Source organism: Amblyomma maculatum, chromosome 5 (genome assembly GCF_055883805.1).
Source record: "Amblyomma maculatum isolate TAMU_Amacu chromosome 5, ASM5588380v1, whole genome shotgun sequence".
NCBI lineage: Eukaryota > Metazoa > Arthropoda > Arachnida > Ixodida > Ixodidae > Amblyomma > Amblyomma maculatum.
The window spans coordinates 83,112,018-83,129,131 of NC_139348.1; the positions used below are offsets into that span (position 1 = coordinate 83,112,018).

A 17,114-nucleotide genomic window follows, 5' to 3' on the forward strand; every position below is an offset into this window, starting at 1 on the left:
AAGTACATATATTTCATCAGCGGAGACCTCAGTACACCACGAATCAAAAATAGATGAAAACTACGCGGCAAGTGCGCATCGCTAGATTGTTACGCCTCCACATAACTTATCATTGTTTCAGGCAGACACCACAATACACGACGTATAAATGTTGACATTATGAGTATATTTATAGCGTCTTTACAGCTACTGAAACTGGTAATCAATTGTCGTGGCCGATGTTTTATCATCAGCAGCAATGGCCGCGCTGCAATGCTGCCACTACGTCGCACTGTCGTTGTGAACTTGCTTGACCTTTTATTCTGGGCTCTTGAAAATCCGTAATACGCTCCTTAAGTTTTTAAAGGACTCGGGGTTGAGCTCAAGGCTTTAGGTGTATGCTCTCTACCCCCTTTCAGTGTAGATCTCTGAATATGTGATAGACTTCCTTCCCTGGCACTCTTGCTTTCCTCTTTCTCCCTTTGTTCCCCACTCCACGTGTAGGGTAACCTGTTGGGCATCGCATGGTTAACGGCCTTGCATTTATATTTTATTCTCTCTTTCTCTCTCTTTGCTTGACCCCCAGGTATTTAAGTGTTTTAATCAAACATGATGAGGTGGTGTTACTGCTTCTTTTAGTATTAGTTTTGGAGCGGGAAACAGGAATGCTTAGAGATGCCAGGCGTGGCATGCAGAGCAAAATATCATGAGGTGGACGAAGAGGCGATCCCCTTCCCGTACCTGCAGCAATAGGCCAGTAAAAGAATGATAGCATGTAAATCGCTGCCACCCTCTCATATTTGAAGAAGCTGCCGGGACTGCTTCAAAATGCCGGTTCGCTGCCTGTACTCTGGTGGGAGGATCATTTTGTTCTAAATTCTAAAGCTTATAATATTTAAATTTCATTCCCCTGGATGAAATTTATTTCAAGAGGCGCTACAAAAAGCAACACTTAAGTCGCATTCACACTACACGAAATTTTCGGCGAGCGAAGCGGATTCGCTTCGCCGGTAAAAAGGGACCTATTCTCATCTATACCTCCCGCGACGGCGGAACCGACGCGGAACTGCGTCTGCTTCTCGTTTTTTCACGAAAGCAGCGAGATCGCACGGCAATTTCTTTTCCGGTATCGCGAGTTCGCGAATGAAGCGAGAGAGCGCGTGAGCCCCGCAAACAGTTCGCGCGCATTTCTCCCCGCTGTGCTGTCTGCTCGTACCGCGGCTGCCTTTCCTCATTCATTGGATTGCTGCTACGAACAACTAGCACAGCTAGCTAGCATGATGGCTAGCATTTCGGAAGAGGAGGATATTGCTTCCGTCCTCCTGTGCAGTTCCGTAATGGCCATGCTTGAAGAATTGCGAAGGGCTGAGCAGCCCGTATCGCGGCGGAGGCGGTTGTGGGTCCGACCGTCTTTGCAGGAGCGCGACAGGCTGGGCCAGGCAAACAACCTCTTGCCACTGCTTCGCGACCGTGACGTGGAGTACTACAGAGAGTAAGTTCACGTTAACTACACGGTGTTTTTTTTTATATTTGACCTGAACCGTGCTAACGACTGCATGTGCTGTCGTCATGTCGTGTACTCGGCAGCTTCCTGCGGATGTCACCGAGCAGCTTCGATACTCTTGTGGAACTCATTGGGCCCCGCATCTCCAAGCAGGACACACGATTCCGCAAGGCAATACCAGCAGACCACCGCCTGGCGCAAGTTATTAGGTAAGATGAAAAATATTGGAGCAAACTGTCAAGGTCGACCTTATGTTTTGTGCACGTATTGGTTTCCTTTTTTATTTTGCTTTCTGAACAAAACTTTGCCATATCTTTACACTAGTTCGCAAAAGATGCAGAATAACTGCTAGCCAGAGGAGCTTAAAATTTGCTCTCGTAGTTATGGCGCTAAATGAGGCCAATTTTAAAACTCATAGAAATTACATTTGGTGCTACAGTTGAATACAGCTATAATAAGCTCGAACGTCGTAGAGAAATTACGGTCTAATTCCGCCCTCTCAGGACGACTGCACTTTTTTTTCATGTTCATTTATACATAAGACAAGTTTATGAAGAAACGGGTACAGCAATGAGCGTCTGTTCATGGCGATGTAGCCCCTGCTGAATGATGAACAGCGGCATGCGCGCAGGCCGTAGGCATCGCAAGGCGCAGCGGAGGATACAAATAGATATGGACCTTATAAGATGAAACGCTTTTATCCATCGTTTTTGATGTATAAAATGTGTAAGCCATCTAAAATTTAAAAAAAGCTCCATTTTTCAGTATGGCGTAAAACGGCGTTTTACGCCATAGGAGAGGCCATGAGAAGAGGCCAACTTTATAAAAATTGCTTTCATTTTTTTGTTATACTCATGGGAATGCGGTGGTTTCGCAAGATTTATTCTAAAGATGAAAGAAAATAATTGATTTGCACATTATGGGATGACAGCAACTGGCTGGGAGGTATTTACAATCTTCCATTTCTAAATCAGCCCTACATGTTTATCAAGTAACCAGTGAATATCTAGACATTGTTCTCAAAGTCATACCATTACGAACACCTGATATAGCAAGGACACTGGTATAGTAAAGATCTCTACTGATCTCGGCAACTTAAAAACTGAAAGGCTCTTTTGAAGAAAACTTAAAAAATAATATATACATGCATATATATAGTCGAACATTTGGTTTGGAAGTTCTTGTGTGCAAATATTTAACTGCTTAGCATCGTGCTTGCATAGGATATTTTGTATTTCACTTATTTTGCTTTCCCCATTTCAGATTTTTGGCAGTTGGTGATACCCTCCGCTCTTCAGCGTTTAATTTCTTGGCAGGCCGCTCAACAACCTGCAACTTGATCTCTGAAGTCTGCCAGCCAATTTGGGAGGTACTCGGCCCTGTATATCTTATAAGACAATCATCATCAGGTGAATAGTTGAGGGTAAGTAGTCTCGAGTTCTTTGCTGTGCAACCACGCACTCCTGGGATCTTTGAGGTATTGGAAATTAAAAAATTCATATAGCCTGAACCATCAACAGCACTGATGTAATGTAATTTAGGAATGAATATTTTTCAGCCTGTGTGCTAAAAAAAGTGAATATTGGAGATATTCTGTAAATGATGTGTAATAGGTAAAAATAAAATTAAATCCTACATTTTTAAGGAATACGAAAGGTTCAGAACCACTGTACTGCATGAAGTGTGTTGCATGTGGCTATACTAGAGGCTTGTTTTAAAGTATATCAACTGCACTGCAATGAACAATACCATTTCTACTTTGTCCCACTTTTAGATTGCCAATGACTTTGAAAAGATACGGCAGATGTCACATTGCATAGTTGCCCTAGATGGCAAACACGTCACTATAGAGTGCCCAAACAAGTCTGGAAGCATCGACAGAAACTGTAAAAATGCATTCAGCAAGTCGATGCTTGCAATCAGCGATGCCCACTACAGGTATAGAAGTGTAGTTGCTTTAATCAATGATGTTTATGTCGTTTTCAGATGCTGCATATGCGTAAATTTAATTGTTTTCTTAATGTTAGCGGATTTTTCGTACTGGCTGGTCTCTTCTCAATCATCAATAATTTAGTCGTGTCACGTGGTATATCTGTAACTATCCCGTGAGATATCTGAGGAGTTATTTACGCTCTTTGTTCCCAGAAACAAACCAGTAAATAGTGTTATCTTGAAGAATTAGTAACAAAATCATAAAGGTGCCATATGCAACTTTTTACCTTAGCACGCAAGGCTCGAATGTCTGAACTTGAATTCTATATGAGCCTTTCTGTTCTTATAGCTTTATACATAGAAGAGCTATGGATGCTTTCAACTGTACCACTTAATAGTGTAGGTTGTATTGCATGTTTTCTTATGTGATGAATTTTCATGCATGTGATGTAGCTATAGTAAGTTTCATATGTCCTGTATTTTTGCCCGTAGCCAGCACTTATCAATATGTTATTTTTATGATCACATAAATAGGTTCTTTGTGGAAATGGGCCACAATGGCAGTGAATATGATGGAGGCAACTTTGGACGAAGCGGATTCTTCAGGAGGGTTGCTGACCACCAGCAAGGAATTCCTGACGACTAACCTCTGGCCGACGTTGGAAGCACCCCTTATTACTTTGTTGGAGATGAGGCGTTTCCTTTAAAGACATACCTAATGAGGCCGTATGCAAGGAATAGTAAGTAATGTATTTATGGCAATTCCTAGTCTGTTTCAGTCTATTATAACTGTAGCACTCTAACTCAGGGAATGATTTACAGAGCCATTAAGACTTCCTGCTTCGATCAGCTGTTTGTGTGTTTGTTTCATCAGCCAGCCAACTTGAGGTGTACAAGATGACAGATTACATTGAAGACTGAAATTACAGCTTTCATTAACTGGCTCAAACCACTATACATGTTGCCACTGCTACTAAGACAAGCTACCATTGATTGCCTGAAAAAAATACTGTTGTACATTATTATGAAAACCATTACATATATATTAGAAATCAATACATGCTAAGATTTCGTTGAACTTGCTCTTTGAAGCGGCACTTGTTATTCTGCAGATCTGCCTCCTCTCTTTGGAAGTTCTGAAATTGAAGCAGAGCAGCAAGATGGGGAACCAAGCCAGTTTGCCCAGCAGCAGTCTAAAAGGATTTTCAACTATAGGTTGAGCAGGGCTCGAAGGGTTATTGAAAACACCTTCAGCATTTTTGCCCAAAGGTGGTGCATCCTACGTCGTCCATTTAAGGCCAAGGATGACAATGTCAAGCGAATCATATCGGCATGTGTTGGACTGCACAATTTTTTAATGACGGAGACACCTGCCTCCCGTGCTGCCTACTGCCCGCCAGGTTCTGTGGATCACGAGGACTGGCAGGGGTAGCTCACAGAAGGGAGCTGGAGGCAGGAGACTGAAGACAGCGGAGCGCTGGAACCTCTTCCTGCCACGGGTTGTCACTCAACTAGGTAATCATGTTGTTGAATAATATGCGCATGAAAACTAGAATGCTGTTCCTCTTCACAACTAACACTGACGGGCTTATGATCAGTAGTTAAACACGTCACGACCAGCTCCAGAAAACATTTTCACTTTCATGTCATACATGTTTTCTCTTTAGGCTTGCATATGCCACAAGAGACAAGCTGTGCAACTACTTCATTAGCAGCGGCAAGGTCTCTTGGCAGGAGGACATGATAAGGGGCACCAGAGTGTAGCAATGGTAAATTTTATTTTGCTGTTGTGCTATTTTCAACAACATACTTCATAGTGTTGCTTATGCTGAAAATGTTGCCCTTACATGCTTTGTTTCAATCTAAACAAATAAGTGTGAAGTGCATATTATGTACGAGATACGTACATTTGGCAGTGACCTGACTATTTGTATAGGGGTTGACAATATACCTGTATGTCATACATGCAGACTATATATAGGTACTTTTTTTTAATTGCGAAAGAATACAAGGCCTTCTCAGTATTGTACAAATTGAATTTAACTGCCCAGGACATTGGCTCAATGGTTACGGCAATCGTTTGTTGACTTGAAAGACGCGACGGTCACCTTTTCATGGCAAAGGCCCATGTACTATCAGGCTAATGAGCATAGTCAACTTATTGTGGAAACAAAAAAATGAGCCACGTAAAGGTAATGATAGATGCAACATTAAGAGAGTAAAGTGAATCAGGAAAGAAACGTGATTTAATCCATATACATCGAAACATGGCCTGGGTAGGACATGTAATGCAAAGGCAAGGTAACCAATTGTCATTAACGATAGCAGTCCGGATTCCAACAAAAAGCATGCGTGATGGCAGATGATGACATAGTGACAGCAGCATTTCGAAGGGTTTCTGTTGACCTGAAAGCATAAACATATCTTTAGTACCTGTGCATTGTATACTGACTCTTGTTCTACCTTTGTTGTCGCTTTGCAGCTCGACGTGCTTTTTGCGGCATTCGTGCCATCCTTTGAAGAAATCGAATACCTTTGAGCATTGAAATACATTAATTGAACAAGCGCAACAGCAAGTGGTTCAGTTCATGTGAGCGTGTGTTATACTAGAAATAATGAACTTCATAAAGAGGGGGGGGGGGCGATTCAAGTACCTTTCCAAGTCAGAGTCGCAGTCATCTTCTGCCTCTCTTTCTAGTTGGCTATAAAAGTGGGTGTGTAAATGGCATGGTTGTAGTATTTGCACTGCGCTTTGGTGACTGCAAACAAATGTCTTACATTCTCAAGACGTTTGCCTTTCGGATGCTATACCCTCAGGTATGCTTGGGCTGCTCGAATCCACTAGACGAGACTGCCAAAAGATCTTCCACTGCCACTTCATCTAAGGCCTGGGACGTCCTGTTTGCAGTGAATGATTATGACTTTTGTGCATAAAGCAGTACATTTTTAATGTACCTGACTCAGGTTACGCATTAATACTTTAGTGAATTATTTTTAGGTATACACGTCACTGCCAGTCACAACCAGCAAGAACTCATAGAAACCTATACACATGAGAATAAGGTACATTATTTGAAAACTTACTCTTGTGAAAGGGTGAATCGAGATTTGACGTGAGCCTGCAAAAATATTTACTTATTTATTTGTTGATACTGCAATCCCAGTGTTGGGAATACAAACTAAGCAGTTTAATAAAACAGGTGCAATATTTTACACATGAGCACTAATAAAAATTGTACTGTCTTAATAATGCATTGACATTTGCACAAACATACTGTATCTGCATGTGTATAATGTGAGGGGGGAGTTTGAGGCCTCACAGCAAAAAGAACACCTAATTTGTAGATCGTACTAGATACCGAAATCACGAAATAAGTGCCCGGAGAGTGCACACTAATGCATATTGAGGAAATATGCAAATTACATTGGTTCTCTCGACCAAGGCTCCATGACGGCCTGCATTTGTTCGAAGTGTTTCAACTTCACAGCAGGAATGTTGGTAGTTCCGGCATTACGCTTCAAACTGGACCTTATTTAGTTTTTAATTTTGGAGAACTTATCTCTGTGCTTGTGTTTAGGCTTGCCTACGCTGTACGAGACAGGCTCTGCAAACACTTCATTTTAAGAGGCAAGGTATCTTGGCAAGAGGAAATGACCAGAACCAGCAGAGCGTAGTCGATGGCAACATTTATTTTGAATGAAATCAGTTTTAAACACAATGCTTTATGCTTCACAGCACCCTTTCACACTTTTCCACTTTCCAGAAAACAATATACAACAGGGTTAACATATGTATGTTGCAGGTACAATTCGTTGTATTTTGCTGAGAGAAAATAAGGCACATGCAAACAGAGTAACGGAAAAGTAACAATGATTAACTCTGTGGCTCCTTGTACTAAAACAACATTGGGTATAAAATTATGAATATTTTTTCTGACATGCTTTATATTGCACGATTTGTTTTGTTGTACTGATGACAGTACCTCTGCACATTTTTCCACCTTCGATAAAAAAAAATATACAACAGCCTTAACATATGTATATTGCAGGTACATTTCGCAGTACGTTCCTGACACAAAAGAAGGCACATGCAGTCACAGTATGGAAAGGCGGCAGTGATTAAACCTAACGCCTTGCATTCAAACAACACTAAGTGTACAAATGTGAATAGTTTTTATGGATGATTGCAGAACAGTTCATTTTTCCAGAACTGCACAAACCATATTGACACATGCCGTTCATAGACGACTAAGATTTGAACGGGCGATTGGGAGAAGACGAAGCGAAACTGTGCTCCGCTTTCGTGCTGACCTGACTGATTGTTGGTGTTCTTCGGTGCCAGTGTGCCTTCTGTGTAACGTTACGTTACAATATTTCTAAATATATTCAATACGTCAGTGAAATTGTTATTCATGCTAGACCTTCTTCATATGCTCCTATGGGCACGGAAGAAGAAATGGACTAAAATGCAGATTCAGCGTGTTCTGCATGTCTGCATGTTTTAGTCCTTTATTCTCTCACAGTCAGAGTAGGACATTAAGAAATTGAAATGTTCCATACAGCTAGGCAGCTGCACTTTAAGGAGTAGAACACATGCTGCATGCAAAAGCATTAGCTGCAAATAATTAGTTCTGGCAAACAGTGAAACGCTCCATGTGCTATGTGATGACACTACCTGTAAATTCAGAACCCTTCACTATGTGCCGTTTCGGGATGCTAAAATCTTGCAACCTACTTCAGTGGTCATACTGCTTGATGGGCTTGTCGTGAAATGTTTTTTTTTGTTCGTTTATGCCACTCATCTCACTATGTAGTTTCAATGCTTTAGTTCATATTAATTTGCTCATAGTAATTGTGAAGACCTTTATTCTCAACATAAAAAGCAAGAAATGCTGTCCAAGCTATAAGAGATTAATCTGAACTCTCTTCATACGTGGCGCTTTGGAGCCTGCGGTGCATTACTGTTTTGAGTTCACCGATTGCATCAAATTGCTCTCTCTGGTTAAGCATTCGAAGCTTTGAAGCAAGTGCCATGCACACGAAGTGTGCGATATCTTGTGGCTCCCATTGCAGGTGAAGCTTCTGCTGCCTCTCTTCCCGCACTGACTGTAGTTGCTCCAAACAAGCAGCAGCAACTGCAGCATGTTTAGGGGCTTCTAGTGGGCTGCGAGTTTAAAGATGCTTTAGTAATCAGGCATTGTGAATCCATTTCATATTCACCTTTGCTGTCCTTTTGATGACCGCCGGGCTTTTTTCAGCCTCGGTGCCCTTTAAAGAAAATTTAAGCCCTCTGAGCAGTGAAATCTATCCATTCTAGAAACACTGTAGCAAATAGTGAGTTGCAAGCATGTACATAAAAAATGCTAATGTCACATTGTTCTACCTACCTTTCAATGTCAGAGTCACATTCATCTCCCGTTTCTCTTGTCTCAGTGTGGCTGTAAAAATGAATGTGAAAATGCCATGCTTAGACTGACTGCATTATATTTCAGTGACTGTAGTCTTGTGTACCTACGTTCTAAGTTTACCTTTCAGCTGCAGCTGTGACTGGTGTTGCTGCGCCACTTGACTGAGCAGATGAGGAAGAGGTTCCTGATATTTCAGCTTCGTCTTGCAGGCCTCTGCTTCCAGTGAACACCAGTTATTACATGAGTAAACCTACAATTTTTGATAGCCTATTTATATTTATGCAAAAATATAGCAATACATTGTTTTAGGTACAGTCAAGAGTAGCAGAAGTTATAACCTATGTGAGAAAGTAAGACATCGCAACAACTTACTCTTGGGAAAGGGTGAAATCAAGACTTGAGTAGAGCCTGCAAAATATATTTACACATAAAAATCTTGCTAACTTAATGTAAGTCATATACTACAGTGGTTTTCAATGGGTAACACAGAACAATGAAGCCAGGCTACACATGTGTTTGTATATTTTGTGAAATTGCTCTACCCACATAGGGTCTCTTGAAACAGGTTCCATGATTGCCTGCATGTGAGGAAAATGTTTCCACTTGACGGTGGCGATGTCTGCGGCGCCGGAACCGCTCTTCATGCTCGTTTTTATCTGATTCCTTATCCTTATAAACGTGTCTTTTAAATTCTTGAATTTCTTTTGGCACAGCGAACCTGTGCAAAATAAAATGCATTGTTATTCTTCGCCCATACAGCGAAACATTTTGACGTTTTGAGGATGCTCTGCCGCAAAACTCCTCCGCTGTTCTGTTTTTGGTCGACAGTACCACAACCACTGTCGATAGCGGTCATTACCAAGAATCGGCTATCGCCGCAGATCATGAATCGATAAAAATATGTCGCGCTCATTGTAGTCATACAAAAGTTTATTCACTGCGCTGCTTTCGCGGTGCCGCCTGTGCACGCTCGAGCAACGTATTCCGGGAACTCACGAGCTCCGCATGCATAGAATAGGAGTGAGCAGCGATGCAGGCAAAATCATTGCTTCTGTGTGACGCAGAATATGCATAAAACATAGTACTGGCACCGAGAAAGTTGTGCGGTTGACATCAGCATGCATCGGCGCAAGCAAGCTTGAATAGCAACTCTACTCACCACTGACACCCATCTGCCTGCCGATTTTATCCCAAATCTGTTCCTTGTAGGCGACGTCCTTGAAGTTGAGATGGCTCTTGTCATAAAGTATTGGGTGCTCTTTAATTAGATCTATTAGCATTTCGATGGAGAACGTCGACTGCGTCGACATGGTGGCTGCCATGTTGACATCAACAGGATGTGACGTCAAAACCACAACTTCCTACCGCGGCGAAAGCGGAAAAAATCGGTCTCGAACCGATCGCTCTCGCCGCGCCGCTTTCCGTCCTCGTAGTCGTCAAAAGCGGCCGAATTCGCTTCGCTCGCCGGAAATTTGTTCTAGTGTGAACGGGCCTTTAGTGTGCTAAAGAACTTGTTTAAAAACGCTGAAATTGTGAAAGTAGCATAAAAACCTCCAATGCTTTCAAACTGGATGATAACCATGCGCGACACTGGAGTTGAGGATGCTGTATGAGAAAGTGTGGCAGGTATTCATTGTTCCTTTGTCTTCCTTACGGTGATTGAACTATTATGGTTTCCAAAATTTTATATCTAGCGAATGACAAGACGTAGGAAGGTATAAAACCACCGTTTTATGATATTTTGGCGTATGCAGCAGTTAACGCGTGGGTTGCCGCTAGTGTTATATAAGCTACGATGTCTAGCAGAGCGAATAAATTAAAAACAACAATGACGCTTGAAAGCCAACACTTGCCGGTTCTGCATATAGACGAGTGAAAAAGTTTCCTACAGAATTTGCTCTAATAAATGATAACGCCAGAGAAGGCATAGACACAAAACAGAAAATTTCGTCAAGTTTTTACGGACACAGAAATAAAGGGAAGAAGCGGTCCAGAAGCCGCATTGACAGCTCTTTTGCACCAAAATATTTGTGGCAATAAACAGCATAGGCCAAGTTAAAAAATTGGTCAGAGCATCAGAGAAGACTTCCTAGCCCGAACAATATGACAGCAGAAAGCAACTGTGCGCGTTTTCAAAAATGCTCCTAAAACTGCCGATAGTGGAAATTTTTCGACACTCAAATGGTGCGTTCTCTACGATCACATAGCCAGAGCGAAAGAAAGATGAGCATCACTTGCAAGTACCTAGTATTAGGAGCCTTGACAATGTCATTGTTGATACAAATATCCGAAGGAGGAATTGCCGTTGCTCGCGATGCCTACAAAAATGGTGAGCCTATTAATTATAATCTGCTCTGTTTGGTTATCTAATTTCTGACTTTTTGGTGTACATGGGTTGCTCTACGCTCGTGGTCTCTCCACGAGGAAAATGAACATTGTACTTTCTTGATTACGTGTCAAATAGTGGGTATTTTGTTTTAGCAATAGCGTTGTCTACTAGCAATAGTCCGTTTCGTAGGTAAACTGTAAGCGGAAAAATTAGAATACATTAGTGTAAGCTCACCGCGATATTACAGCACTCAGTTTAGGTGGTGGTATAGAACGTAAATTGCTTTCTAAAAATAAATCGTGGCGGAGAATGGTTTGTGCACAAAATATGTACTTAATGCATAAGCGCTTAAAAAGCCATTCAGAAACAATGCAAAAATTTCAGGTCGACTTACCTCTCCTACCTGTCTACACTGAAAATGGCATCTTGAGCTTTGAGCTGATAACATGGGCCTTCTCTGCGCATTTGTTTCCATTAGGGTTTAGCTGTATAATGTCACGTATCGAAAGAACGCCAAGGAGGCCCATAGATAGGACGGGTTCAATGGTCGACCAGGACGAGTCTTGCGCTGAAACTTCCTTCTCTTCCAGCCTCGCGCTTGTGGTCCCAGTCCTAATCTTTGACGTCGTCTTCTACGCGGCATTTTCCCCCTACTCAGGACGCATCGTCTCGATGGACATACAAGGAAGTAGGAGGTCAAGGTCAGTCTAAGTTGTACGGCTTCATACGTACAACTTGGACGACGTCGGCTTGTTGCTGGCGTCGCTTAGAGGTCGACACCCCGCCAGGCACCACTTCATAAGTGACGTCGGTTAAACGCCGCTGAACAACATAGATCCCGAAGTATCGCCGCAATAGTTTTTCGGAGAGTCCACGGCGGCGAATAGGCTTCCAGACCCACACTTTGTCGCCAGGTTCGTACATGGCAGGTCGGTTTCTATGATTGTAGCGTCGTGCATCATGCTCTTTCTGATTTTGGATCCGCACACGCGCTAGTTGGCGAGCTTCCTTTGCACGCTGAGCGAATTACTCGGCATCCTGATCAAGATCATCGATGTCGGCATTCAGAAGCAACATTGCATCCAGCATAGTTGTTACTGGTCGCCCGTGAAGGAGGCTGAATGGTGTCATACGAGTGGTGTCTTGGCGTGCCGTATTGTAGGCGAACGTGACGTAGGGAAGATTTTAGTCCTAATTCTTGTGGTTCACGTCGACGTACACGCAAAGCATGTCTGCGATAGTCTTCTTAAGGCGCTCAGTCAACCCGTTGCTTTGGGGGTGATAGGCTGTAGTTTTACGGTGACTGGTACCACTGAGGCGGAGAACGGTCTCCAAAAGTTCGGGCGTAAATGCAGTTCCTCGGTCAGTTATAATAAGCGCCGGAGCACCATGCCTCAGGACAATGTTCTCAACGAAGAACCGAGCTGCTTCGGTGGCGGTACCACTTTGCAGAAACTTCGTCTCCGCGTAGCGGATTAGATAATCGGTGGCGACATTTATTCATTTATTCTCGGCTGTGGACGTCGGAAATGGTCCCAGGAGATCCATGCCAATTTGCTTAAAAGGGGTGGTTATCATTTGAAGAGGGTGGAGTAGGCCAGCAGGTTTTACAGGGGGTGATTTACGGCGCTGGCAGTCTATGCACGCGCGTACATAGTGTGTCACTGTCGCCGGCAGTTTTGGCCAGTAGTATCCGTGCTGTACTCTAGCCAAAGTGCGGGTGTAGCCTAGGTGACCGGCGGTTGGCTCGTCGTGACACGCTTGCAAAACTTCACTGCGGAGAGCAGATGGAACGACGAGTAGATGACCGTTTCCCCCAGGGCGGAAGTTCTTGTAAAGTACGTTGTTGGGAATAAATAATGAAGAGATTACTCGGGCGAAAATCTTGGGCACAACCGTAGTTCGCTTTTCCAAGAAATAAAAAAGAGGGAGCAATTCCTGGTCTTCTCGCTGCTGTTGGGATAGTGTTGCGTCATCTATGACATTTAAAAACGCAGCGTCTTCATCGGTCATAGTGGAAGGTTCGACCGGCGCTCGCGAAAGGCAATCAGCATTCGTGTGCTTTTTTCCAGATTTGTAAATAACTGCCATATCGAATTCTTGTAATCGAAGGCTCCAACGCGCGAGTCTCCCTGAAGGGTCCTTTAGGTTTGTCAGCCAACAGAGAGAGGGATGGTCGCTAACGACTTCAAAGGGGCGAGCGTATCAGTAAGGGCGGAACTTCATGACCGCCCATACCACTGCAAGGCATTCTTTTTCGGTTGCCGAGTAGTTCGCTTCTGCTTTAGATAGGGTCCTGCTGGCGTAAGCAATTACTTTTTCCACGCCATCCTGGCGCTGCACCAGCACAGCACCTAAGCCCACGTTGCTGGCATCCGTATGAAGCAGTGTAGGGGGGGTCGTCATCAAAGTGCGGCAGGACAGGTGGTGTCTGCAGACGCCTCCGCAGCTCATTAAAAGCTTATTGCTGTCCTTCACTCCAGCGTAAGACAGCTTTGCCACGTGTCAGTGACGTTAACGGCGTGGCAATTTGTGAAAAGCCAGCAATAAACCGGCGGTAATAGGCGCAAAGACCCAGGAAGCGCCGCAATGTCTTTTTGTCCGTAGGTGTTGGGAACTTGGCGACTGCGAAGAGCTTTTCAGGGTCAGGCCAGACACCTTCTTGGCTAACGACGTGACCTAAGAACTCCAGCTCCTCGTAACCGAAGTGGTACTTCTAGGGTTTTAGTGTGAGGCCCGCAGATAGTATGGCCTAAAACACAGCTAACAAATGGCGTAGATGCTCTTCAAATGTGGCCGAAAACACAATCACGTCGTCAAGATACACCAGACATGTTTGGCACTTAAGTCCCGAGAGCACAGTGTCCATCAGCTTCTTAAATGTTGCTGGTGTCGAGCATGAAACGAACGGAAGGACCTTAAACTCATACAATCCGTCAGGAGTGACGAATGCGGTCTTCTCCCGATCCCTCTCATCTGCGTCTATCTGCCAATATCAACTTTTCAAGTCCATTGATGAGAAATAAAGTGCATTTCGTAGACGATCAAGGGAATTGTCGATGCGGGGAAGAGGGTACACGTCTTTTTTAGTCACTTGGTTGAGCTTGCGGTAGTCTATGCAAACTCGTAAGCTGCCGTCCTTCTTTTTAGCAAGTACCACGGGGGAAACCCAGGGGCTTTGGGACGGCTGGATAACGTCGTCACTAAGCACTACGGCCACCTGGCGCTGAATGGCTTCCTGTTGTTTCGGAGCCACACGGTAAGGATTTTGCCAAATCAGGTGAATCGAGTCATCAGTGATGATTTGATATTTGTTAAAGGGGTTTGGCCGATCCGCGATTAGGAAGCAAAGCAGTCTCGAAATTGATCTATGAGATCCAAAAGGCGGTCCCGTTCTGAAGAAGACAAATTTGGACTTACATCGACGATGGTTACGGGCGTCTTGCACACTGATCCTTCCTGTTGCAGTGAGAAGCAGTGCTGCGCATTTGGGAGGCTGTCGAAAAAAGGCACAGTTGTGCCTTTCGTAATTTGCTGACGCTTGTCGCTGAAGTTCGTCAGCAGCACCTCACTCTGCCCATTGGTCAAGTTGACTAGCCCTAAGCTTAGTACCTAAGCTTAGTACACGGGTGACTGCCCTTTCGGCAATACCATCGCCGGTATGCGGCACGTCGCACTTCACTTGAACAAGAGAGCATGATCAGGGAGGTAATATAACCGTCTCATTGGCGACGCATAAGGGCATCAGCGGTACTTCCGCATTACCAAGGTCTCATGATTCTTGGTAAAGGCAACGACGCTGTCCCGAATGCTGATTACAGCCCCATGAAGACGCAGAAAGTCCAATCTCAAGATGATATATTTGCAACAGTCAGAGAGAACAAACGAAGCTGCCAACAAACACCTCGTTTCCTATTCCTATCCGGGCAGTGCACTTCCCTGTCGGTGCCAGTAGCTGACCCCCAGCACTTTTAATTACTGGCCCAGTCCATTCGGTTTTTACTTTGCGCAGCGTATCAGCCAGTTTCTGGCTAATTGAAAAATTCGGCCCGGTATCCACCAGTGCATGTACCTCCAGCCCGTCAATAGAAGCGGCGAAGTCAGCACTAACAACTGCATCTGGGTTACGCGTCTCTTTCTGCATTTGCGGCGAAAGTGTAGCAAGGTCGGTGCTGTCAGCCTCTTCGTCGGGGCTGCTAATCTGATGCGGCATTTTCGTCGGTAATGTAGGCGGCATTTTCGGCGGTAGTGCGGCAATGTCAATGTTAACTGCGGCGTTGGAAGTACGGGTTGTCGGCAGTTGCGGCGGTGGTGAGGGTTTTAACAGTTTTCGACTAGTTGCAACCTACCCTTTTGAGGTTGCGGCTGTTAGTTTCCCCGAGGAGGGCTCGAGGGCCGCCACCCGCTAACGTCAGCATTGCTACGACTCATCGGCGAAGGATAACGCCGTGGTGATGGGGAGAAGCGGCGGCGGAATCCCAGGGATGTGGGGAAGCGGCGGCGAGCAGAAGCAGGCGGAAAGGCCTGCCCCTCTTTGCGGTAGCGGCAATACCAATACACGTGGCCAGGTTGCCTGCAGAAAAAACAGAGTGGTCGGCTGTCATACCTGCGCCACCTGTCAGTTCGGCGTGGTTGAGAGCGCCTGGAAGGCGCCCACTGAGGCACCTGGAAGAAACGCGTCTCCTGATGGCTTGGTGAGCTAGGTGGGGCGTGGTCTGGAGGTGGGCGACGAAGGACGGCGCCATAGCTCTCGGGATGCGGCTCGTGGTAAGCTGCAGGAATGTTGCCCGTGAAGCTGACCGGTTGTGGAGCGCGGTATGGTTCGGAAATGGCTGCTGCGTTGTCGACTTGATGAGACTCGTTGCACGGTGCAGACGGTGATAAGGCATGCCGAATTTAATTCTTGACAGCTTCCACGAGGGCCTCTTACGCCTGAGCCTTCGTAGCCGTAATCCGCTGCAGCTCATCAAGGAAAATTTCTCTAATGAGGTCTCGAAGAGTGGTCCTATCGGTTGCATTCAGGGCCGCCGCAGTTGTCGGAGCACTGTTAACGGGTCGGCTGTACTGGCGGCACCGGTCTTGGAGGGCTCGCTCTATAGCCGTAGCGTCCTTAATGAACTCACTCAGAGTTTTAGGTGGGTTGCGTACCAAGCCCACAAACACCTGTTCTTTGACACCATTCGTGAGATGCCGTAACTTCCTTGCTTCACTCATATCAGGGTCGGCACGGCGAAAAAGGTGAGCCATGTCTTCAGCAAACATAGCCACGCTCTCATTCGGCTTCTGAACGCGCACTTCAAGCAGGCGCAGCGCATTGTCTCGTCGGTCGGTTCTCGCAAAAGTATCTACCAGCGGACAACGGAAGTCATTCCATGGGGATAAGCTGGCCTCGTGGTTTTCAAACCACGTTCTAGCATTATCCTGATGAGCAAAATAAGCATTGCAAAGCTTCTGGTCTGCGCTCCACTGGTTGATCTTGGCCACTCGCTCAAACTGGTCGAGCCAGTCCTCCGCATCTTCAAACGCTTTCCCCGAAAGCATTCTGGCACCTTGGTGTTCTGGAGAGTCGATGGCGTAAGTTTGGGATTTGCCATGGCTTGGGAGACCTGAGGAACTCGGGCGTTTGAATAGTCGCTCTGCAGATCGTTGTACGCCGGGACTATGCCTAGAAGGCGGCAGCTAGCGCGATGTACAGGTGTGTCGATGTCTGGGATCCGCCGTGGACTGCTGGAAGGAGTCTTATTTATAACCCAGCGCGCTCCACCAGTGTCACGTATCGATAGAACGCCAAGGAGGAACCAAAGATAGGACGAGTTTAATGGTCGACTAGGACGAGTCTTGCACTCAAACTTCCTTCTCTTCCAGCCTCACGCTTGTGGTCTCAGTCCTCATCTGTGGCGTCGTCTTCTACGCGGATATATCTAGTTAGACGGGACTGTACGGTCGCAGTAACGCAGACAGC

At 45.1% G+C, this 17,114-nt stretch overlaps 1 protein-coding gene and 2 pseudogenes across 1 annotated transcript; 1 reads left to right on the forward strand and 2 right to left on the reverse strand.

The window, feature by feature from the left end:
* The first annotated feature begins 1,259 nt into the window (after positions 1–1,259).
* Positions 1,260–5,179, forward strand: LOC146188602 (uncharacterized; annotated as a pseudogene).
* A 1,049-nt stretch (positions 5,180–6,228) lies between these two features.
* Positions 6,229–10,103, reverse strand: LOC146188603 (uncharacterized). Its single transcript, XM_084605088.1, has 6 exons — positions 9,983–10,103; positions 9,370–9,541; positions 9,196–9,231; positions 8,944–9,036; positions 8,803–8,853; positions 6,229–6,313 (listed from the first exon to the last, which is right to left on the reverse strand). The coding sequence occupies exons 1-6, from the start codon at positions 10,101–10,103 to the stop codon at positions 6,229–6,231; spliced, it is 558 nt and encodes a 185-aa protein (XP_084461214.1).
* Positions 10,104–16,078: 5,975 nt separating this feature from the next.
* LOC146188604 (uncharacterized) lies at positions 16,079–16,746 on the reverse strand (annotated as a pseudogene).
* Positions 16,747–17,114: the final 368 nt, after the last annotated feature.

Bases quoted from the DNA above. Each gene is read 5' to 3' on its own strand.
- LOC146188603 (XM_084605088.1), bottom strand. From the start codon at position 10,103: ATGCTAATAGATCTAATTAAAGAGCACCCAATACTTTATGACAAGAGC. The intron at 9,542-9,982 runs GTGAGTAGAGTT...TATTTTGCACAG, and splicing joins CAGGCAGATGGGTGTCAGTG to GTTCGCTGTGCCAAAAGAAA. The intron at 8,854-8,943 runs GTAAACTTAGAA...TCATTTTTACAG, and splicing joins GTCACAGCTGCAGCTGAAAG to CCACACTGAGACAAGAGAAA.